This window comes from Gavia stellata, chromosome 13 (assembly GCF_030936135.1).
Source record: "Gavia stellata isolate bGavSte3 chromosome 13, bGavSte3.hap2, whole genome shotgun sequence".
Taxonomy (NCBI): domain Eukaryota; kingdom Metazoa; phylum Chordata; class Aves; order Gaviiformes; family Gaviidae; genus Gavia; species Gavia stellata.
This window is the reverse complement of record NC_082606.1, coordinates 24,549,238-24,571,748: the sequence shown is the minus strand read 5'-3', so window position 1 is coordinate 24,571,748 and position 22,511 is coordinate 24,549,238. Positions and strand designations below refer to the sequence as shown.

The following is a 22,511-nucleotide window of genomic DNA, read 5'->3' as shown; positions in this document are numbered from 1 at the left end:
TGCCCCATGGCTTGGCCGGACCTTCACCCACTCCCCAGCTCTGCTCACTCCATCCTCTCTGGCCCCCAGCCCCAAACGCTCCCTCCCAGCGGACCCCGTGCCCTGTCCCCCTGGGCCAGCCCGGCCGGATCCTTTGCTGCTCCGGACGGGCAGGGTCCACTGCCGCGGGCACGGCCTGGCGCCTGTATGATGGGCAGCGGCGGGGGAACGGGGGGGCTTTGGGCTGGCGGGGGGGCCCCACTGCCTGGTGCAGCGCTGGGCTCTGCAGGACTGTGCAAGGCCTGGGGGTGTAAATAAAGGCTTGCACACCAGCTTTCACCGGCGGCTGTGGATGCTGGGGGGATGCTGGGGCCTGGGCGGGAAACGCCTGGGACCCCGCAGTGGGCATGGGGTGGGGGCCGGGGATGCAGAGCCCCCCGGGCCGTTAGGAGCCTGGTGCTAAGTGGCTCTGGGGGCTTTGCCGACGCCAGCCCCCCGGCCCCTCCGTCTGACGGCTGCGTGCGAGCTCTCCTGCTGGGCCCCAGCCCTGCGCCCTGCACAGCGGGCTGGCGTGCCCGCTCCCTCCGGGGCCGGGATGCCTCTGCGTGGCTCTCCCGCCGCGGCAGACGCTGTGGGATCAGGGCAGGAGGCAGCCACGGCTTCCCCGAGGCCCCGGCAGCCATGCCGGGCAGGAGGGGGTGCCGGCAGCCGGCCCCCCGGGGACTGTCCCCCGTGGGCTACCCAGGTCCCCGAAGGGACGGAGCTGGACGGTTCCAGCAGCACAAGGGCGTTTCTTGCAGACCCAGTCCCAAACCCTCCCGGGGGCTTTGGGCACAGGAAAGGGATGGGGCCTGTCGGGTGGGTGGGAGCTGCCCTTCCAGGGGTTGGTGGGGCTGGGGAAGCCCCCCCAGGGGTGAGTCACTCTGTCACCCCAGCTCTGGGACATCTCCGGGCTGTGGTGTGGGCTGGGAGGGGACACCGAGCCCCGGCCCGGAGGCAGCGCCTGGCTCTGTGTGTGTGGGGTGCCAGCCTGTGGGGTATCGCGGGCCCCCAACACTGCCCATGCTGGGGCGCAGCGAGAGGGGTCCCGCAGTAACGAGTCGGGTTGCAGCAGCGCATGGCAGCTTTAATGAGGAGCCCTTCCCTGGTGTCCATCCCGCGCAGCTCTGCGGCACGGCCACGCCACTGTCCCCTGCAGCCGGGGGTGCAGGATCAGCTCCAGCCCCCCCAGTGCCGTGCTGGGGTGCAGCTGGGCAGGACAGGGGCAGCACGGGGGGCTTGCGGCACGAGCCTGTCCGGGGCCGGTGGGCTGCTGAGCTGTGCGGAAAGAGCTCTGTTAGGTGAGCGGCCGTGGGACGGCACCGTGCTGCCTGCCCCGCACGCCATGCCCCCCACCCCGCACCCCGCACCCCACACCTGGGCTGGCTCTCTGGATCAGCAGGCATCGTGCTGTGCCCCCCAGCCCATGCAGACACCCCGGCCACAGTGCGCAGGGGGATTTGCGGGTGCAGCCCTGCCCGCACCCTGCGAGGAGCATCCACCACCCTTCCCGCCCCTCGGGGGCCTCTCCCCCAGCCCGGGGGGCTGTGGGGACAGGGGCTGGGTTGGGGAGGGGGCTGTGGGTACCTGGCGGTGCGCAGGCAGCTGGGAGCCATGCGCGGGGGTCCCAGGGGGCCCTGTGTCCGTCAGTCCTGCCCCGGCAGGCTGGGGGAGGGCTGCAGGCTCCAAGCAGCAGGAGGAAGGTGTCACGGTACCCACGGCCACGGCGCGTCTCTGGGGGGGGTCCAGCGGGGTCACTGCTCCGAGGCTGCACAGCAGTGACGACCAGGACCCTGAGATGGAGCCAGGGGTCCCGTGCAGCTCCAGGGGGGTCCCTGCCACAGGGATGTAGGGGGGCGACCCCCAGGCGTCCATCTCCATGTCAGGAACCCCAAGCACCTCTGGGGGGGTCCCCGCAGTGGGGCCATAGGGGGGTGATCCCCAGGCCCCTGTCCCCATGCCAGCAGCCCTGTGCAGCTCCGGGGGGGTCCCCACTACAGGAGGTGATCCCCAGCCCACAGTGCTGGGGGGCGAAGCCTCCTGTGGAGCAGGGGCCGGCGAGTGCAGGCGGGGGTCCAGAGGCTGGCAGCACCCCAGGCCCTGGGGACAGAGGGGGCAGTGCTGGGGGGCCACCCCCCGCCGCCGGGCCAGCACCTCCTCGCTGAGCCCCAGCAGGGCCGAGAGGTGGGCGATGTAGCGGATGGCGAGGCGCAGGGTCTCGATCTTGGTCAGGCTCTGCCCCGCAGGTGCCAGCGCGGGCGGCAGGTAGTGCCGCAGCCGCAGCAGCGCCTGTGCCAGCCGCCGCATCCGCAGCTTCTCCCGCTCGCTGGCGCTCTGCCGCGGGCCCCCCGGCCCCCTGGACCACCCTGGCTCACCCCTGCTGCCCCGCCGCCCCCCGGCCCCTAGCCGCCGGCCCGGCAAGGGACACGGAGACATGCCATGGGGCTTCGCAGAAGGAGTTGGAGAGGCGGCGTTGGTGAGGGCCCTGGCCTGGTTCTGGAGCAGGGCACGGCCCGCCGGGTGCTGGAGGCCCTGGGGAAGGAGCAGGGCTGGGGGTCCGGCCATGGCTGGGGTCCGCTCCGTTGCCCGCATCTGGGGGTGCCCTGGCAGTCCCGGCTTTATGCGGGGCTGGGGTGCGAGGCAACACCTTTGAGGCCACCTGGAGGTGTCAAAACCTACACAGCCAGGCTGGGGCCGGCCGGGAGCCTGGGAATGCCGGGCCCATTTGCAGAGGTGTCAGTTCTGACTCCTTGGACCCTTAATTGGCGCTGCCCAGCGCTGGGAAGTGTGCAGAGACCAATTCACACGGCCATGAGAGATGCTAATGCGTCGACCAGCCCTGCCAGAGCCCGCACCGCTCTGCACCGCAGCTCTGCCATGCCAGCTGCGCTGTGGCAGGAGCGGGGACTTGACCTTCCAGTGCTGGGACCCTGAGCCGCCAGCCCTGACAGCCGACAGTGTCCCACACCTCCCCTGCCCTCTGTACAGCTCCCAGCCCTGGGACTGGGGGTCCTGGGTGTGCTCCCAGCTCAAACCAACTGCCCTGAGGAGCCAGGGGATGCGGGGATGCACAGCAAGACTGGTACACTGGTGGTGGGACCCGCGTGCTCCCTTCCGTAACATGTCCCTGCATCCGGCCATGCTGCCTCAGTCTCCCTGACCCCATGGGATGTAGCCCCGTCTCTCTGAGCTCCTGGCGTGCTCCGGAGAAGCTGGAGGCACAGCCTGAGTGTTTGTGGGGACCCACTGGGCTGTGCCCCCCTGCACGGAGCTGGGGCTCCCTGTGCTGCTTGTCCAGCTGGTGCAAACCCCAGACCGGGGGTCAGGGTCCCTGAGGCAGTGGGCAGCACCGTGGTGGGGTGCTAAGCTCTTTAGGATGCTCCAGGGAAAAGGACCCTGCCTGCGTGCACGGGCTGGGGACGCAGCAGAAGCGGGGGCTGGGGGGGCAGTTGCTCACCCAGCTCTGGGGTGGCCAGCGCTCCCGGCTGCAGAGGGCTGTTTGCTGGGCTGCTTTTGTCACACTCTCCCCTGGGCTGGGCACAGCCTCTGGGCACCATCCCTGCCAGCCATCCCCGTCCCGGCCGGAGGTACAAGAGTGTGCAGCCAGGGCCAGGAGCCACGCAGGCATCTGACCCCCGGGAGGTGCTGGAGCAGGGACAGCGGGTCCAAGGCAGACAGTAAGGTGTCCTGGGGAGGGCCCGGCGGGACCCCCTCACGGGAGGGCTGGCTGATCCTGGGGGCACAGGTCTGAGCCGGGCACTGACCGCCTTGGGAGGGCTTTGGCCCCAGCACTGTCAGGAGCCCTGCGGCTCTACAGCCAAGCTCCATCCCAATGACCTTGCCACGTCCGCCCCATGGCCCTGTGCCTGCGTTGCATCAGTACGGACTGGAGGGATGTGGGGGGACCCCGCCTCTCCTGAGGGGTGAGGGGCTGTGGGCTCTCCCTCAGGGGGGGCTCTGACCCCACGGCCAGCGCTGTCACAGCCCAGCCGTGCTGCAGCACTTGTCTAAACACAGAGGGAGGTGGGAAGCGGCTGCCCAGCGGGGCCGCAGAACTCATTACCCGGGAGCTCATCAGCTAATGAGACGCAGGAGGGGGCCTGGGAATGGGGGGGAGCAGGGCCAGGGCAGTACCGAGGGGTGCGTGGGGAAGGGGCTGTGCCCCAGGCTGTGCTGTTGGGTGCAGAACACCCCGCAGAGCACCCTGCCATGCTCTCGGGGCCAGGCTGCTGCTGAACCCCCCCAGCAGCCCCCAGTCCCGCAGATGGGCTTTGGGACGGCATCAGATATCTGTGCACCCAAAGATGTGCTGTGGGTCTGGGTCGGCATCGGTGCCCTTGGAGCTTGGATGGGGCAACGGCATGGCACTTCCTCCGGTGAGAGGGTGGATGGGATTAATAGCAATTAACTCCGGCGGTTTTGTGCCACTCTGCAATGCCCGTGGTGAGGTAATGGCCAGTTCAGATGCCAATATCCTCATGTCGCCTAGCAGGCGGTGTGCGTGCTGGGAGCAGGGCTCAGCTGGAGGCTGGGCTGCAGGGATGACGCCTCGGGGTGCACGTGGCTCTGAGCAACACCAGGGCTGGGTGCCACGGCATGCTTGGAGGCAGGAAGGGACCGCCGCAGGTCAGCGCCCCGTCCCCACACCTGCTGCACTGCTGGACGCCCAGGCCCCTGCGACACCCGCACAACGGGGCTTTGAAACGCCAGCAATGCCCCTGCCCAGGCTCCCCACAGGGCCGGGGCACCTGGGGCTGCCACGGGGCTGAACAGCATGCCAGGCTCTGGTGAGCGCAGCCAGGATGGCAGGAGCGCTCAGCCGGTGCTGAGCGATAAGCAGGATTTATCTCGTCACCTCCGTGTCATGGCATTGCCAAGGAAAACTGAACAAGCTTCATGTGACCACTGGGAAGCATGAGCCGGTGAGCAATGAAGTGCTGGCTCACTGCCGTGTCGCCAGCAACTCCCTGGGGAGGGGCCAGCCCTGCACCCCGCTGCAGGCGCATTGCCCCATGCCCGGCGCTGTGCCCCACTGCCAGCCCTGTGCTCAGCTCTGTGCCCCACTGCCAGCTCCGTGCCCCATGGCCAGCTCTGTGTCTGATGCCCGGTATTGCAGAGGGGCTGTGCACACCTGGTTCGGGGGGGGTCCTAAGCACACCCGATATTGGGGGGGCTGTGCACGCCCGGGACGGGGGTCCCGTGCCCACCGATGTACCCCCGAGCTGTGCCCACCCGGTACGGGGGTCCCGTGCCCACCACCGTACCCCCGGGCTGTGCACGCCCGGGACGGGGGTCCCGTGCCCACTGCCGTACCCCCGGGGCTGTGCCCACCCGGTACGGGGGTCCCGTGCCCACCGCCGTACCCCCGGGGCTGTGCCCACCCGGGACGGGGGTCCCGTGCCCACCGCCGTACCCCCGGGCTGTGCACGCCCGGGACGGGGGTCCCGTGCCCACCGCCGTACCCCCGGGGCTGTGCCCACCCGGGACGGGGGTCCCGTGCCCACCGCCGTACCCCCGGGCTGTGCACGCCCGGTACGGGGATCCCGTGCCCACCGCCGTACCCCCGGGCTGTGCCCGCCCGGGACGGGGGTCCCGTGCCCACCGCCGTGTGGGGGTCCCGCACCCCGAGGCACGGCGGGGCCCCGCTGCCGGGGGTCCGTGCCGGTGCGGCGGGCGCTGCCGCGGCCCCCCCGCCCGCTCCCTGATGGCTTTGCCTTCCCGCGGCGGGGCCGGGTTTCCCTGGAAACCTTCGCACCCGCCGGCGCCGACACCTGCGGGGCCTGGGAACGCGGCGGGGGGGCCCCTCCCAGCCCCGCCCCGCCCGCCCCCCCCGCGGGGGTCACCGCGCCCGGGCCGCTCCTCCGCGGCACCCGCCGGCACCGGGCTGCGGCCGCGGCTCCGCGCCGGGGCTCAGCGGGCGGCCGGGCTCATTAGGGGCTGCGTGTGAAACGCCATTAGCGGGGGCTGCGGGGGACCTGCCGCGGGGGGGGTGGGCCGTGCCCCCCCCCGGCACCGGGCGCGGGGGTCGGTGTCCCGCAGAGCCACGTTGGGCACCGGGGATGCCCGGCTGGGGCCACGCTGCGTGGTGGGGGACGTGGACACGCAGTCCTGGCACGGCTGCAGCTCGCTCCCCCCCTGCAGACCCCCCTGCAGACCCCACAGCAGACCCCCCTGCAGACCCCCCTGCAGACCCCCCAGCAGACCCCACAGCAGACCCCCCTGCAGACCCCCCAGCAGCCCCCTGCTCAGCCCCCGCTGCAGACCCTGGTGAAGGCGCTGCTGCAGACCCCGCTGCCAACCCCATTGCAGACCCCGCTGCAGACCCATTACAGTCCCGCTGCAGACCCCAGTGTGGGGCCCAAGCCCCAGCCTCAGGATGGTGTGGGGGGGTGAGGGATGCCGGGGGGTGGGCAGCCCAGAGCAGCCTCACACTGCTGGGGTAAAATTCGTCACCCGCGTGTTCAAAGCCGGCTGCCCTCGGCCCCCACCGGCCTTTGAAGTGCTGCTGATGCCGGCCACGAAGGTGCCACTTCACACCTCTGGCCCCGCATAAAGCCGGGGCAGCTGGGGGACGCCGGCACACGGCCCCACAGCCATGGCTCGCTCAGCAGCTCCCGGCCTCCCGCTCGCTGGCATGGCACTGCTGCAGGACTGGGGCTGCCGCGGACCCCCGGACCCCGAGGGCTACAGCAGCAGCTCGCCCGCACCCTCGCCCGACTCCTGCGGCCTCTCGTCCCCCGCCACTGCCCGGGGACCCTGCTGCGGCCCCGCCGCCCCCCGCCTGCGGGGTGGCCCCGGGGGCAGGAAGGGGGTCCGGGGCCTGGGGCCTGGAGGCCCGCGGCAGAGCGCCAGCGAGCGGGAGAAGCTGCGGATGCGGCGGCTGGCACAGGCGCTGCTGCGGCTGCGGCACTACCTGCCGCCCGCGCTGGCACCTGCGGGGCAGAGCCTGACCAAGATCGAGACCCTGCGCCTCGCCATCCGCTACATCGCCCACCTCTCGGCCCTGCTGGGGCTCAGCGAGGAGGTGCTGGCCCGGCGGCGGGGGGTGGCCCCCCAGCACTGCCCCCTCTGTCCCCAGGGCCTGGGGTGCTGCCAGCCTCCGGACCCCCGCCTGCACTCGCCGGCCCCTGCTCCACAGGAGGCTTCGCCCCCCAGCACTGTGGGCTGGGGATCACCTCCTGTAGTGGGGACCCCCCCGGAGCTGCACAGGGCTGCTGGCATGGGGACAGGGGCCTGGGGATCACCCCGCTATGGCCCCACTGCGGGGACCCCCCCAGAGGTGCTTGGGGTTTCCGACATGGGGACACGGGCCTGGGGGTCGCCCCCTTACATCCCTGCCATGGGGACACCCTCGGAGCTGTATGGGGCTGTCACCCCCAACACGTCCTCCTGGCTGTCCCCTCCTCACTGTGCAGGGGCAGGGGCCCCCCCGGACCTCCCTGGCGACCCCCTCCTGGACGCAGGGCTGATGCTGCCGGAGTTGGTGGATGCAGGGACAGTCACCCAGGTACGTGTGCTGGCAGGGGTCGGGGTGAGCCTGGGTGGCCCCCAGCATGGGGCTGGCATGGGGCAGGGCTCAGCTGCATGGTGGGCTTGGAGCCCCCCAGCCGTTGGCTTGGGGCAGTGTGGGGGCTGGTTTTGGGGTAACAACAGACTTGTGTGGGGTTGGGAATGGAGAGGTGTCCCTCTCCTGCCTGCAGCGGGTGCATGCGGATCCCTTAACTTGCTCCGATCCTCCCTGGTGCCACCCTCCCTCATGTTTGTTGGGGTCCCATCAGCTGGGACAGACCTGAGGCCGTGGTCCTGCTTGTCCCTGACCGGGACCCCTCCTGGCAGGTGGGGTCTGTCAGCCCCCATTCCTGTTCCCCCCGAGACCCCGGCCCTGCCCTGGACCCCTGCCCTGGCCATTTACCCTCTCACCCCCCCCTCTCATCCCCCCAGGAGCTCTCTGCGGACCTGCTCTCTCTCTTGGAGGCTCTGCTCCCGCCGCAGCCCCAGGACTGATCCCTGACTCCCTGGTGCCGGAGCACCCGCTGCCACGTGGCCCCACGACGCACCGTCCGGATGCCTGCAGCTCGGGGGACGCGTGTCCCCCCCGGACTGCTGGGAGGTGGGGGGGACGAGCTGCCTCTTGTGTGAGCCTGGAGCTGTGCTGGACGTGCTGGGGCGGCTGCGACTGTACATAAATAAACCCTTGTGCCCCACCGTGTGTCACCGCGTGGCTGTTCTGCGGCTGGAGCGGGCATGGGATGGGGTGCAGCGTGCCCGGGCCACTGCGTCGGCTCCGGGAGCGGGTTTGGGGCCGGGAGAGGGTGGCTGAGCTGGTGGCGGTCCCGCTCTGCAGCAGGGCAGGCCACGGGCATCCTGCCGGGCCTGGGCAGGGGCTGCGCAGGGGTTCAGCCCCGCATTGCCGGGCTGCGGGCGCTGGGGACCGCGGCAGGCAGCTGCGGGGTGGCCGCACAACATCTGGGGAAGCGATTGTGGGGGGGTATCGGGAGAGACACCTCCTGCCCCGGGGCCTGTCCCCCGGCCGGGGGGGGTCCCCAGCACCCTCCGGATCCAGCCCCGGGGCTCAGTGTGAGCTGGGAGTCGCCTGCACCCCCGTGCCTGGTGCCTGTGAGAGCCCCCACAGCGCAGGTTAAATGTGGGTATTTGGGGTGCAGCCGCAGGGAAGGGCCCCTTCGGGCTGGAGACCCCGCAGGCGGAGGGGAGAGCAGGGGGGCTGCTTGGGGGCCCCTCTGCCCCCCAGCCCCCTCGGCGGCTCCCTGCGGGGTGGGGGGACTGCGGCCGGCCGGGCCCGGGGAGTGCATTGCGGGGAGCCTGGTGGGGCCCACAGCCGGGTGCTAATGTGCCGGGGGGGCCCTTCTCCGCCCACTCCGGGGGCTCGGGGGCAGGGGGTCTGCAGGGCTAATGAGCCCCACTTATCTGTGAAATGACTTGCTAATAATGTTAATTCCCTCTGCCAGGGGGGTGAAGCCTTTGAGATGCAAAGCGGCCTCCCCCCCCCCCCCCCAAGGCTGCAGCTCTCCCCCCCCCCCAGCCAGGGCTCAGGGCACGTGGGGGCACACTCTGTCCATGGGGACATGCTCCAGCCGTGGGGACAGCCACAGTCTGGGGCAGCCTGGCAGAGGCAGGGCTGGGACAAGAGACCTGTGGGTCTCTGGGCCCCCCCAAATGATGCACCCCAAAGTGAGAAGCCTTTGTGCACCCCAATGCCCAGCCCTGGCAGCAGCAGTCCCAGCCCCGGGAGGGCAGGCTGCAGCACCCACCCGGGCTGGGGGCTGGGGCAGGTCCTTCCCCCCCGGGCTGGGGCTGCTCGGGCTGGGGGGCTCCGTCCCACGGCTGTGGGGCAGCTCCCTCTGCCTGGCTCCTCACCCAGCGCCCTGGCCCCGCTGCCCTGGGCACCTACTGCCCTGCCCTGGGTGGGGGCTGACCCAGGTGGGTTTCCTGGGGCAGGCAGACACCCAAGGTGCTGAGCAGGGCCACGCCAGCCCCGCGTCGTCAGGATGGGATTTGGGATGAGCCCGTGCAGCGGGAGCAGGAGAGGGGGGACTGAGCTGCCTGACTGTGGGTGGGGAGTAGAGGGACTCAGACCTCCGGGCAGAGCTGTGTGTGCACACGTGCGTGCATGCACATGTGCATCTGTGTGTGCATCAACGGGAATGTGCATTTGAGTCTTTGTGTGTCTGCGTGTGTGTGCGTGCACACACTGTGCACGCTTCCGTGTCTGTGTGGGTGGGTGGCGTGGGGTGAAGGACCAAGCCGTTCCAAGCAGGCTGGCTACGTCAAGGAGCAACTTGAGCTACCAAGGGCATCCCACCGGCTGCCTGCTGAGCGTGGCCCAGCGGCAGGCGCTGAGGTGGCCACAGGTGCCGGCGTGACAGTGGTACCTGCCCTGCTCCCCTCTTTCCCTGGCCCCCACCGGTTCGCTTCTGCCAGGCACGGCGCGGATGCAGGAGCCCTTGGCATGGAGACCCAGCAGCGTGTGAGCAGTGGCCCCGACATGGCCTGGCTGAGCGGTGCTGAGCAGGACTCCCTGGCTGGAGGTGAGGTGGGTGGGGGGAGTGGGCACCTGGTCCCCCAGGGGATCCAGCTTTGGGCTGGGGGGGGTCTCTGTCCCCATGCAGGACCATGAGGGATGCTCTGGGGTGGGGAATGGATAGGCAGCAGAAATGGCCTGGGGTAGGCAGTGGACTGGGGTCAGCTGAGACCACCTCCCCCTGCCCTGCCTGGTGCCAAGGACCCCCCATAGCTCTGTGGGGTGGGGGCTGCTGGGGGCTCTGGAAGAGCAGCAGGGATGCAGAGAGCAGCTGAAGATGGGAACGCAGTGAGCTGGGGTGGGGGTCCTGGTGCGGCACTGCGGCTCTGTGCAGGGAACAGGGCTCCAGGGGACGCGGCGTCCTATGCTGAGCGTGACCTGTCGTCCCCCCCCGAGCCCCCACCCCAGGGCCCCCTCCAGTCAGGCTGCCGCTGCCTGTCTGCCTGTCGCGGCAGGAAGGGGACGGCCAGACCCAGACCCTGAAGCGGGGAATGCCAGCGCCGGCATCCTGCCGCCCCCCGAGTGGGACTGCACCTGGAGCCCCCGGGCCGAGGGGGGCGAGGAGCCTCTGCAGCTGCCCACCTTCTCCCCCGCCGCCCAGGCCCGCGTGGCCGTCACCTTTGCCCTCTTCGCCCTCTCTGCCGGCTGTAACCTGGCAGTGCTGCGGGCAGCGGGGGGCCGGCGAGGTGGCCGGCGCTCCCACATCCGCCTGCTGCTGCTGCACCTGGCTGCCGCCGACCTGCTGGTGACGGTGGCTGTGATGCCGCTGGATGCCATCTGGAACATCACGCTGCAGTGGCGGGCAGGCGACCTGGCCTGCCGCCTCCTCATGTACCTCCGGCTGCTGGCCATGTACGCCTCCGCTTTCGTCACCGTCGTCATCAGCCTGGACCGGCAGGCCGCCATCCTGCGCCCACTGGCCATTGCCAGCGCCCGGAGGAGGAACCGCATCATGCTCTACGTCGCCTGGCTCCTCAGCGCGGGGCTCTCGGTGCCGCAGGTACCCGTCCCCAGGGCTCCTCTCCAGCCCCATGCCCCTTGGCAAACGCTTGCCCGGCCCCTGTGCCATCTGCTGGGGAGCCCGGCTGTGCCGGCTGGTGTTGCTCCCAGGGTTGGCACCACTGCGAGCCCTGTGGGATGGGTGTGGAGAGGGCTTGGAGGAGAGGTAGTCAAGATGGGCGGCGAAGGAGGGGCTGCAGCAGTGTCCCCCCCTCCACCCAGCTCTGCCCCCCCTTGCCGCTGTGTGCCCTGGCCCCCCGGGAGTGGGGAGCTGAGCTGGCGCAGGGGCGATTGCAGGTCCCGCTCCCCTGGGCAGGGTCTGACCCCCTGGCTCCAGTGGTCCCTGGCCCAGGACCCTGGTGCCCTGCCTTTGGGAGGCACGGGGTCCCCCGTCATCCCGTGGCCCCGGGGAGGGGGCTACCATCCCACCTCTGCTCTGCCTCCAGCTGTTCCTCTTCCGCACGGTCACCCTCCGCCCCCCGCACAACTTCACCCAGTGCACCACGCGGGGCAGCTTCCCCCAGCCCTGGCACGAGACCCTCTACAACATGCTCGGCTTCACCTGCCTCTTCCTGCTGCCGCTGCTCATCATGGTCTGCTGCTATGCACGCATCCTCCTGGAGATCTCCCGGCGCATGGGCTCCAGCCTCTGTGAGTGCCTGGGCACCGGGCTGCCATGTCCCCACACCTGGGGGGCTTTGCAGGGACCCTGGGCAGGGGGAGCAGCGGGGACACCCTGGCCTTCCTTTGGGGTGTGGGGTCCCTGTCCCATCCGGGCAGCTAAGTGTCCCTTGCTCACGGGTCACGCCCCCCCAGTCTCCTCCCGGGACGTGTCGCTGCGGTGCTCCAGGAACAACATCCCGCGGGCACGGCTGCGCACGCTGAAGATGAGCCTGGTCATCGTCTCCTCCTTCATCCTCTGCTGGACCCCCTACTACCTGCTGGGGCTGTGGTACTGGTTCTGCCCGCGGGCCATGGAGAAGACGGTCTCACCGGCCCTCACCCACATCCTCTTCATCTTCGGCCTCTTCAACGCGTGCCTGGACCCCATCACCTATGGGCTCTTCACCATCCCCTTCCGGAGGGGCTGGGGCTGCCCCTGCGGGCATGGCCCCGAGCCCCAACCGCCCTCCCCAGCCACCGGCTCCTTCCGCTGCTCGGACTCCTCGCTGCTGCCCAAGCGGGGTGCCGCAGGGGTGCAGGGGCAGCGGGTGCCCACTGGGACGGGGCTGCCCGCTGGGGCCAGCTCCTGCCAGAGCAGCTCCCTGTGAGCCGGGCACGGACGGCCCCATGCCCACGGGGATGCCCCGGGGTGGTCAGTGGGCACTGAGGCTGCGGGCAGGAGGGGCCCAGCCACAGGACAGTGAGGGCAGGATGGGCCTGGCGGTGACGGGGCCACTGCTGCTCTCTTCCCATGCCCCAAAGCACCTCTGTGGGCAAGGGGGCCAGCGTGGGTGCCCCCCGGTCTCCTCTCCTCTCTCTGTGCCTGCCAAGCCCTGCGCAGCTGCTGCAGCAGAGTCCAGCACAGCAATAAAGTGTCCCACGGCCACCTCCCGTCCTGCCTGTGTGCCTGGCCGTGAGCTGGGCTGGGGTCCCCAGAGCCAGCGCTGCTGGGGATGGTCTGGGTGGGAGCCCCAACCTGCTGGCCTCAGGGGCGGCCGGTCCTGGCTGCTCCTGCCCCTGCCGTGGGGTGGTCCCAGGACCCCCAGGGAGGGGCAGCTCCGAGGGCACCCTGCAGGTTGGCCAGGGCTGGGTGCTGCCCTCTCTGCAGCGGCTGCTGGGGCCGTTCGTCCCTGTAGGGCTCCTGGTCCCGATGCGGTGCGGGGCTGGTCCCCACTGGCGGCGCCGAACTGGCAGCAGTCCCAGGGTGCCGCGCTGCCTGCAGCAGCCTTGCACCCGCCGGCGGCTCCGCTCGAAACGGGAGCTCTTGGCTCCTGCCGAAGGTCATTGCAAGGCACGGGAGCCCGGCTGCTCCCAGCTGCGCAGCAACTGCCCCAAGGCCAGTGCTGCCGCGGGAGCTGGTGTGGCTGGCAGGGCTGGGGAGGTGGGGAGGGGGCTGTAGCCCCAGGTCTCAAGCAGGGGCTGTGGGTGCCTGGGCCCCTCGCTCCCCCCCTGCACCCCTGAGCAGCTGGTCTGAGCGCTCCCTGCGGTGCCAGGATCAATGCCAGGGGTGAGGGACGGCTCAAGGGAACGGCCCCGGCATCCCTCTGGCCTCGGGGAAGAGTTACCGGCAGAGCTGGCGTTTGCCGGAGCCAGGACTGAAGCAAGAGGCCGACTCCAGACAGCGCCTGCCTGGGGCTCCCCACTTTGCTGCAGTGGGTCACTGGGCTCCCTCACCGCCAGCGGGGACCCAGACCTATGGATTTGCCCATAGCCCCGGGGAAGCCCCTGCTGACAGCATGGCCTTGTGCGTGAGGTGGCCACATCAGCGGGGGGACGGCCAGGAGGGCCGCTCCTGCTGCCGGGGTCTCCCCGGCTCTGGTCCTGCGCCAGGAGCACGCTCAGCCGGCGTGTGGCAGGGCTGCAGGCGGGCGGGCAGCAGGGGAGGGCTGCGGTAACTGGCTGCACCAAAACATTCCCTCTTGGACAGCGGACCTCCCGAGGGCCAGGGGCGAGACTGGCATCACCCGGCGGGTGACGAGCCTGTCTGCAGAGCGCTGGGGGTTGAGTGCCCGATGAGGCAGGAACAGGCAAGGCCCGTTGCAGGCAGGGACAGCCAGCGCGGCAGCAGCCATGGCCGTACCTGGTTGTCCATCCCGGGAGCGGTGCCCAATAACGGCAGTGCGAACCACGGTCGCAGGGGTTTATTACGAAGTGGCAAAGTAAAACGCCAGTGGTGCTGCTCCGGCTCTGGAAGAGCGATCCCGCACCCGCTTGAGGGCTGGCGGTGGCGGCCGGCACACTGGTCTCCCCAGGGCTCTTGCGGGGGTCTCTGCTTTGTGGGGCTAGAGGGAATGGGGCTGCAGTCCCAGGGGTGTGGGGTGTCCTCACTGCTGCTGGGGGAGGGATGGGGCTTCCTCGGCATGGGTTGGGCAGAGCTGTGCCTGCTCCCGCTGTCTACCGGGCACAGCCCCAGCCCCGGCGTGGACTCGTGTAAGTATGAAAGTACCATCTTGTAGGGGGCATGCCACTTGCTCCTGCAGTGGAGAAGGGCCTGGGAAATGCTTCGCTGTGAGGACGGGGGCTGGCAAAGCAAAGGAAATCACCAAGCAAAAAGCCCCTGGCTGAAACCTCGCCTCCGTTTTTGAGCCAGCGGCTCCTGGGACGCTGCTGCCGGCTTTGGCCCTGCTGCGGGGAGTGCCCTGCCTGCCCCGGGGAAAAAAGGGAGCTGTGCTCACCCCTCCTCTGCCTGCAGGCACAGAGCCCCCCAGGGCCGCTCTCCTCCGGGCTAAGAGCACTTGGCTCGGTGCAGGAGCGCTCCGGAGGTGGGCGCTGGGTGGGTGAGCGCTGCCCCGTCCCCTCGCTGGCCTGGGCAGAGCTCCCCGCCCCGCCGGGTGTGCGTGGGCAGCGCGTGGCCTTGCTGGATGCCAGGCTGCACCTTGCAGTCACGTCGGGCTCTGAAGGTGCACCAGGCGTCACACAAGGGGCCAGAGCGTTGACGCCAAACCCCAGTGCGGCCGGTGGAGCTGGAGAGCGGGGACAGACCGGCTGGGCGAGGGGAGGGGGCGCAGGGCAGGCGAAGGCAAAGCGGGAGGTGATGCTGGGGGCATTGGCCAGGGGACACCTGTGCTTGGGTGCCCATTTTCCACCTGTTGTTCCCCCCCAGCCACCTCCCCATGGCAGCACCTTGTGAAAAACAGAGGTAAAGTGTGACCCAGGGGAAGGCGGCCTGCCCGCTCCCCCCCGCAGTTCGGGCGCAGAACGGCTGCAGCTCTAGGTGCCGGCCCCACCGCTGCCGGGTCTCTTCTCAGTGAAGAAGCTTTTGAGCAGCATCACTTGCCCAATGCTGACCACAAAGAGGATGAGGGTTTCCCCGACCGACCAGTATGAGACGCGGCCATTGAGGTCTTCGGCTCTGCTCCGGTCCTGCGCTTCCCGCAGGCGGTAGTGAGTCTGGGAGTCGATCACCGTGTTCAGAGCCTCATGGATGGTGACGCAGGCGGACTCCATCTGGGGAGACAAGCACGCTCCATCGCTCCTGATGCAGCACAGCTCGGGCCCGGCGCTTGTGACCGAGGGAGCTGAGCACTGTGCTGGGGCACCCGAGAGCAGGACAGCAGCACCTTGTGCCGCTGGGTCTCCGCCAGCCCCGACCTGAGAGGGTTCTGCTCAGGAGGGCAACGCTGGAGACCGGCTGGTGAAGCGAGCCTGCTGTGAGCACCGGGGCACAACCGAGAGCCCTGCCGAGGCGCTGGGGGCCAAGGGCAGGGTCTGGGTCCCAGCCCAGGGTGTAGCCATCCCCGTGGGCTCATGCCAAGCAATGGAAAAGCTTTGCTGCACTTCCCTTGTGCGGGCGGGATGGAAACTGGGCGCTCAGGCCCGGGGAGGTTCAGACCCAGAGCAGCCCTCCCCGACCCTCTCTGCCCGCACCGCTGGGAGGAGGACGTGGCCTGCACGCGGCGGGGCGGTTGGCTGGCAGTTGGCACTTCTGCATTTGGCGGAGGGGAAGGTGAACGAGCCCCCAACCGCCGTCCTGTGGGGCCGTTTGGCCGCAAGCAGGAGCTGTGGCAGGACCTTCCTCCTGCGGCAGTGTGCAGTGACCCACCTGTGTCAGGGCGGTGACGCGGTTGCTCATATCGGGCAGGATTGGTGGCTCGTCGCCCACCTGGAAGTCGAAGTAGACGGTTTTGTGGGAGAAGGTGGAGAACTCGTTGCTGAAGCAGAAGGTGTAGACGCCCTTGACTTCGGTGCGGTGCGGGAAGCTGTCATACTGCTTCTTGGTCTCCTTGTAGATCGTCCTGCCGTTGGGGTCCTCCACATAGCAGTCCACGTCGTAGTGTCCCCCCGTGATCACCTGCGCAAGGAGACACAGGTGGCAGCTGCCAAACCACATGGCGAGAGCCTCCCGCCCCGGAGGGAGCGGCTCTGCCCGGCCCCGTGCCTGTGTGCACAGCCGTGCCCTTGGCAAGCAGGCACCGTGCCCATGGCTGCCCGCCACGGGACGGGGGCCCAGGCTGGGGGAGCCCCAGGGGAAGCGGTGCCCCACGGTGCCTGAAGCTCAGGTGGGGTGCCTGGAGAGGGGGACAGCCCTGATGGCTGGGTCAGGGGCTGCTGTGGGCACACCCCAGACTGGCTCTGAGGCGGCACCGCCGGGCATGGGCCAGGGCTGGGAACGTCTCCCTGTGCAGCGTGGGGGGGAGCTGGGGGGTGCACGGGAGAGGAGCTGAGGGGCGCACGGGGGAGGAGCTGGGGGGGCGCACGGGGGGTGCATGGGAGAGGAGCTGGGGGGCGCACGGGAGAGGAGCTGGGGGGGCGCACGGGGGGTGCATGGGAGAGGAGCTGGGGGGCGCACGGGAGAGGAGCTGGGGGGCGCACGGGGGGCGCACGGGAGGGGAGCTGGGGGGCGCACGGGAGAGGAGCTGGGGGGCGCACGGGGGGCGCACGGGAGGGGAGCTGGGGGGCGCACGGGGGGCGCACGGGAGGGGAGCTGGGCGGTACATTGGGGGCGCACGGGAGAGTAGCTGGGGGGTACCTGGGGGGTGCACGGGAGAGGCCCCTGCCTGGGGCCCGGTGGGGCGGGGCAGGGGCAAGGCACGGGTGGGGGACCAGGGGCAGGGGCGCGGGGCCGGGGACGCGGGCAGAGGGCGGCGGGCGGGGCAGTACCTGGTAGTCCAGCGTGAACTTGAGGCCGCGCTCCAGCTCCTGGTGGAAGCACTGCTTGTCGCTGTCGGGCAGCTCGAAGGTCAGCTCGGTGCCGCCGGCCCGGCCGGCCCGCAGCGCGCACAGCAGCGCGGCCAGCGCCAGCGCCCGCATCGCGCCCCGCGCCCCGCGCCTCGGCCCGCACCGGCCCCGCCCCGCCCCGCCTGACGTGGCGCCCGCCCGGCACCGGCACCGGCGCCGCTTCCGCTGGGGGCGGCCCCTCCCGCGGCGCCTCCCCGCCCCCGCGGCCCGGCACCCCCGGGCGCCCCCGGCGGAGGGTGGCCGGAGCGGCGCGCCCCGCACGGCGGCTCCCGGGGCAGCGCTGAGCGCGGTTGTCGGTGCGTCATACGATAAAAAGCCCGCGCTGTTGCGTCACCGCGTCCTCCGAGACCCGCTGCCCCCCACGCGCGCTCCTTGGAATAGATCCGTTAAACGTTCCCGGTCGGCATTCCGCCGGCATTCCCCCGCTCCAACCCCCAGAAGGCAGGCAGCTCCGGGCAGGCGACCCGCCTGCCACCGGCACCGCCGTCTCCCATCGCCGGCTAACGGCGTCAACTGGCGCTTGAGGCAAGACGAACGCAAGATGTCGGAGTATTTAGGAATGAGCGGAAAAGGTGAACTATGGGGTTTAAAATTCCACACTCTAAAATATAAGACAAACGTCGTTGTTATAGGGAAAATACGCCTGAAATTCCGCCTATAAGACACTTGACCTACAGAGAGTATAAACTTTAAGGCCGTAAAAATATAAGCCCACCTTTGCTCTAAAGAGCATATTTAAATCTAAAATGCCCTTTCAGAGAACATTCCCGTGCAGTTAAAACCAAACCGCAATGCTGCTTTGTGCAGGAACTGTGCAAAGTGGTGCAACAGCCTGGAGAAAGACGGCTAATGCCCTGGGCGAGGAAGCGGCTCATTTTGGAAGGACAGACGGAAGCGCGTGCTGGGCTGATTGAGGCAAGGGCAGAATCCGACATCAGCTCGGCGGGGTGAGGCTGCTCCCGCTCGCTTGTCAAAGCGACGTTGCCTGTGCAGCGGGCATCAGGACACGTCAGGCTTCGTCAAATAAACCCACCGGAGTTGTTCGCGCTTGGGCTCACATGAGCGGTGCAACGTTCGGGGTAAGCTGCGGATCCGAAACGCTCGCCCAGTCAGCGGCACAGGGCCACGGGACGGGCTTAACTCTGTGCAGCCGGCTCCGCACGCTGGGTTTGGCCGAGGCTGACGGCAGCCACGGCACACATCCAGCCCGCAGTCCCAACCGAGCGTGGGGTGAGGAGTGCTCCCCACCGCCGGCCCGTGCCTGGCTGGGGCTGGGGCCGTGCGGGTTGGGGGGCGGGAGGCGAGGGGCCGGCGGTGCAAGGTCTTGCTGCCCTGATGCTGCAAAGCTGCCACGTGCTGCTGGTGCAGGCCCAGTCCCGCAGCGGGGTGCCACACGGCCCCGTCTGCAGGGCTGGGCACCCGGGTCCCTGCGCACCGGGAAGGAGTCGCGGTCACACCCCCACCTCCAGCCATGCGGACGCGTTTGCTGGCTCGGACTCACACTGCCTCAGGACGGTGCTGGGCAGAGAGATGCTGCAGACACCGGCACCATGCAGATCTGTCCTCCGGCTGCCCCCTCCTCCTGCCTGCATGCAGGCACCCTCCCTCGCCCAGCTCTGCTCCAGCCCCAAAGGAGTGTTGTTGCAGCTGGGTCAGCAGGAGAGAGGGTCCTGGCTGCGGTGCTGTGCCTGCAGCTTTCCCCTGCTGCAATGAACCCCTGACGCTCACTGTGTGCCATCCTTGGCAACTTGGCATCCTTGCTCCCCCGTCCTTGGCAGAAGCTTCCCACACAGACAAGCTGGGAGCACTCCCCGCCCAGGAATTTGGTGCTTGGAGTTGCCCAGTGTGGTGGGAAATGCCCCTGAACCTTGGTTGCTTCAGCGACAGAGGCAAACCCGTTCCCGATCCAGGCCCACTGAAGGCACCGGCTTGCAGCAGTAACAGGTTTAGCTCAGCCTCTGGAGTTTCAAAGTGCTTGGGAATCTCTGAGGCGGAGAATTGTCTCCCTCTCCAGCACAGCGAGGGTGCCAGCATATTCAATTGCTAGGGAGGGGTATTTCTGCTCTTCCAGCCTCGTGCAGCATCGAGTTCCTTTCCCTCATGGTAGGCACTTCACAAACACATCAGCCCCACGGCTCCCTGGCGTGGCGCTCCAGACGGGTTTCTGTGTCAGAACGAGCAGGATGGAAGAAAAACGGATTGTAAATAGTGAGGAATAAGTGAACTGCGGGCAGGAGCCTTTGTGCAAAGCCTGATGATCTCAGATGGTCTGGGATCGATCTCTCAGGTTGTCGCTTCTGGGGAGAAGTCCAGAAGTGAATGAAGAGTGCAAGAGAGACACTTCAGCTGTTTGGGCTGGATGCCCGGGCTCTCCTTACAGCTCTGCAAGCGGAACCTCCCGATTCACCCCCTGGGCACAGGTCTGACCCCCGCAGCCACCGGTGTTTCCCCGGAGCTGGGCAACCGCTCGGTGCGAGAACCGTCACATTTCTGCAGCGAGAGCACTGGTTTGGTAACCTTCCTGGGAAAGAAATGGTGACACAGCTACTGGGCCACTATTTCCTCGAAATCGGAGAGCTGCCGCATCTGCTCCGCTTGCATGGAATGTCTCCGGAGAAGCTTCCTTTTGGCTCTCAAATCTCCCCGTCTGGGTGAGCTGGGAGCGATGGGTACCAGGGACTTCACGCCAGCAGCAAGTGGGGAGGAGGCTTTGCCATTGGAGCTGATGTCGGGGATCGGGGGGTTGGGGTTCACGTTCAGGGGGGGCAGATATCCCGGCCTTGTGTGGGAGATGTGGTCCAGCAGCAGGGTCCCAGACCCTCGCCTCTCCAGCAAATTGGGGGGTCGGCGCCGGACGGTCCGGGGCGATGTGCCGGCGATGCTGTCCAGGGACTCCCGCGAGCCGACCAGCAAGGCCAGGTGGGACCCGCTGAGCTTTCTCCTCTCTGACGGCACCTTCCCCGCCTCGGCTGGGCTGGGGACGCCAGACAGCTGGGGGTCGCAGTCATAGTGCTCGGTGCCCAGCTTCCTCCAGTGCAGCGTGTCCATCGCCGCGGCCGAGCCAGTGGCAGCGGAGCCGACGCTCTCCGGCTCTTCGGGGACCGTGCTCCTTCGGGGCAGGCGCTGGTGGGTGGCCTGGCTCTTCTCGTAGGCTGCTTTCCTCACCAGCGGCCCAGGGGCTGGCGGCGTCCTCAGCGCCTGCTCGTCTACCAGGGGGAAGAGAGAGGGGTCCTTGCTCTTGCTGCTGCTGCTCCGGGTGAGGGGAGACTTTTTGGAGAGGGAGACGTCGCCAATGCCCATGATCACCTCTTCGTCCACGCAGACCCGCGTGTCGTCACGGTGCGCGGAGGCCGCCAGCACCGAGGGCGCGACCAGACCCCATGGCTCTGACCGCAGCCGCTTCAGCTGGGGCAGGCGGGCTCTCCTGGCCGCACTGGCTCTCCGGCCCGGGGAGGGGGGCTCCTCGGCAGACCTGGCAGAGGGGCTGTCCCCGGGGTCCGACAGGTGTGGGCCGAAGATGCTGCTCTCCTTCTCAGTGGGGGAAGGTGCCGAGACGGGAGTTTTCAGGTGGGCGCTGGAGGGTGCTGTGCACGCCTCGGGGGGTGCCCTCTCCTTGAACTCCAGCGAGGGAGGAACGTTCAGGTACTGCTTGGCGGTCGTGGTGCCAGAGGCAGATTTGTCCATGGTGATAATGATCACCTCCTTCCCTTTGGCCTTGCAGGCATTCAGGAGGTGCTGCAGCACGTCCTTGTCATCGGCGTTGATGGCATGGACCAGAGCTGATGCTCCTGAGTGGTCCTCCAGGCTGGGGTCTGCCCCGTTCTCCAGCAGCAGGGACACCACATCCCCGCCGGCACCGCGGATGCAGGCGTGCATGAGAGCTGTTTTCCCAGACTTGTCCTGGATGTTGGGATCGGCTTTGTTGTCCAGCAGGTACTTCACCATCTTGGCCTTGTTAATGCTCTGCTGGTCGACGTGCTTGGTGATGCAGGCCACCATCAGGGCAGTCTCCCCTTTCTCGTTGCTCTCGTTGATGTAAGCCCCCCCTTCCAGCAGCAGCCGGGTCAGCCGGAGCCGGCCAAGCCACACCGCCTTCAGGAGGGAGTTCCCCCCCATCTCCAGCTCCGTCACCTCATCCATGGCACTGGCCAGTGCTTACTGGTGGGCAAAGACAGCATCAGCCGGCAGCTGTGGAAGGAAGCATGAAGGAGAGGTGAGGCTTGCTCCTCAGCCCTGGCTCTCGCCCCTGCCCTGCCTTCCCAGGGGTGTCGCACTCCTGGCACTGCTCCGTGTCCCACGGCCTCTCTGACCACGGCCACCCCCCCCCCCCCGGTGCTAGGAGCCCCCCGAAGCCGTCCCCCCTGCCCATGTGCAGCACCACAGCCCCCTGCACACAGGGGCTCCTGCTGCCCGTGGGGGTGCCTGGGCTGCAAGGCAGGTGAGCGGCAGCGGGAGGAAAGGCTTGCTCTCCTTGGGGAGAGAGAGCTGATCTTTGCCAGCTGGGAGATGTCTCGGCCCTGCCTTCTCAGGGCCGTACCATGCATTTACTTTGGGGTATTGGCCTGCTCTCAATAATCTCATCTTCAGGATGCACCGTATTTTTCTCTATCGGCCACGGAGCCTCTGGCCGCCTTCCTTTCTAGGCATGCCACAGGACTGAGCTGCCAGGGCCCTGACTGCACCAGTTGGCCTTAATTGCCCTGACCAGCCTCACCTGAGACCCTCACCCACCCACCCACCTCTGCCCCTGGGCTGGGGGCTCTATTTAAATGCAGGCCCAGACCCCCAGTCTCCGTTTGAGCTACGAAGGTGCCTGAGGCTGCATCCAGCCCTGTCAGACCAGACTTTTGCTGGACTTCCCTTGTTGACCCGGGACTTGACTTGCCACCTTGCCTTGGCCTGATGAACACTGTTGATGGGACCTGTCACTGACCTGTCCCCGCCCTGCTGATGAGGTCTGGTCCCCAGCCTGTGCAGGGGTCACCCTCAGCTTACGGCTCGTCTCCCTTTGCGGAGCAGCTCTGCTCTTGCTGCTCCCTGGCAATATGTCTCAGTTCACCTTGCCTTGCTCTTTTCCAGCTCTGCTTCCCCAGTAGCCATGCTGACATTTGCCTGGATGCAGCTGATTTCCCCAGGTGCCAGAGAAATCAGGATGGCCCTGATGGCTTCTCTGTCCCTCGGGCTGTAACACAGAGCCCACTGGAGACAGTCTGAGCATCTCCCATAGCTTCTTGGGCTGGAGCCACGATCATTGCTTCCTCGCTGCTGAAGGAAACGTTAATCAGCTGCGGTCACGCTGTCTGTAACCCCACGCTGCTTAATGGTGGTGTGAGCCACTTGTGTAGGGGAGTGCTGGAAGAGCAGCTTCCCCCACAGCAGTTGCTGCAGCAGGGCTGGCTCAGGAGGATCAACAGGCATCGTCTCTGCTGGCAAGTGCTTCCCTGCTGCTGCCTGGCATGGGCTGGCTACGGGGAATTCAGCCAGGTAAGGCTCCCGCGCATTGCTCCACATCCACCATACACAACCCAACTGCCTTGCGGCCCTGCTGCCGTGTTCTTGAGCACCGACACCCATCCCCTGCAGCTCTGAGACCTGGTGGGCTCCGTGCGCAAGG

At 68.4% G+C, this 22,511-nt stretch overlaps 5 protein-coding genes across 5 annotated transcripts; 2 read left to right on the top strand and 3 right to left on the bottom strand.

Annotated features, from left to right (window-relative positions):
• Positions 1–1,105: 1,105 nt before the first annotated feature.
• On the bottom strand, positions 1,106–2,583 carry LOC132318034 (mesoderm posterior protein 2-like). The gene is made up of 2 exons (XM_059824148.1): positions 1,606–2,583; positions 1,106–1,228 (listed from the first exon to the last, which is right to left on the bottom strand). The coding sequence occupies exons 1-2, from the start codon at positions 2,581–2,583 to the stop codon at positions 1,106–1,108; spliced, it is 1,101 nt and encodes a 366-aa protein (XP_059680131.1).
• Positions 2,584–6,652: 4,069 nt separating this feature from the next.
• LOC132318033 (mesoderm posterior protein 1-like) lies at positions 6,653–8,022 on the top strand. Its single transcript, XM_059824147.1, has 2 exons — positions 6,653–7,525; positions 7,960–8,022. Exons 1-2 carry the CDS (start codon positions 6,653–6,655, stop codon positions 8,020–8,022), a joined length of 936 nt encoding a protein of 311 aa, XP_059680130.1.
• A 1,963-nt stretch (positions 8,023–9,985) lies between these two features.
• Positions 9,986–12,327, top strand: LOC132318031 (gonadotropin-releasing hormone receptor-like). Its single transcript, XM_059824146.1, has 4 exons — positions 9,986–10,064; positions 10,513–11,057; positions 11,503–11,707; positions 11,873–12,327. The coding sequence occupies exons 1-4, from the start codon at positions 9,986–9,988 to the stop codon at positions 12,325–12,327; spliced, it is 1,284 nt and encodes a 427-aa protein (XP_059680129.1).
• Positions 12,328–13,845: 1,518 nt separating this feature from the next.
• TMED3 (transmembrane p24 trafficking protein 3) lies at positions 13,846–17,315 on the bottom strand. The gene is made up of 4 exons (XM_059824145.1): positions 17,205–17,315; positions 16,820–17,062; positions 15,762–16,010; positions 13,846–15,166 (listed from the first exon to the last, which is right to left on the bottom strand). Exons 1-4 carry the CDS (start codon positions 17,313–17,315, stop codon positions 14,930–14,932), a joined length of 840 nt encoding a protein of 279 aa, XP_059680128.1. The 3' UTR covers positions 13,846–14,929.
• Positions 17,316–19,441: 2,126 nt separating this feature from the next.
• ANKRD34C (ankyrin repeat domain 34C) lies at positions 19,442–21,037 on the bottom strand. The gene has a single exon (XM_059824165.1). It carries the CDS (start codon positions 21,035–21,037, stop codon positions 19,442–19,444), a length of 1,596 nt encoding a protein of 531 aa, XP_059680148.1.
• Positions 21,038–22,511: the final 1,474 nt, after the last annotated feature.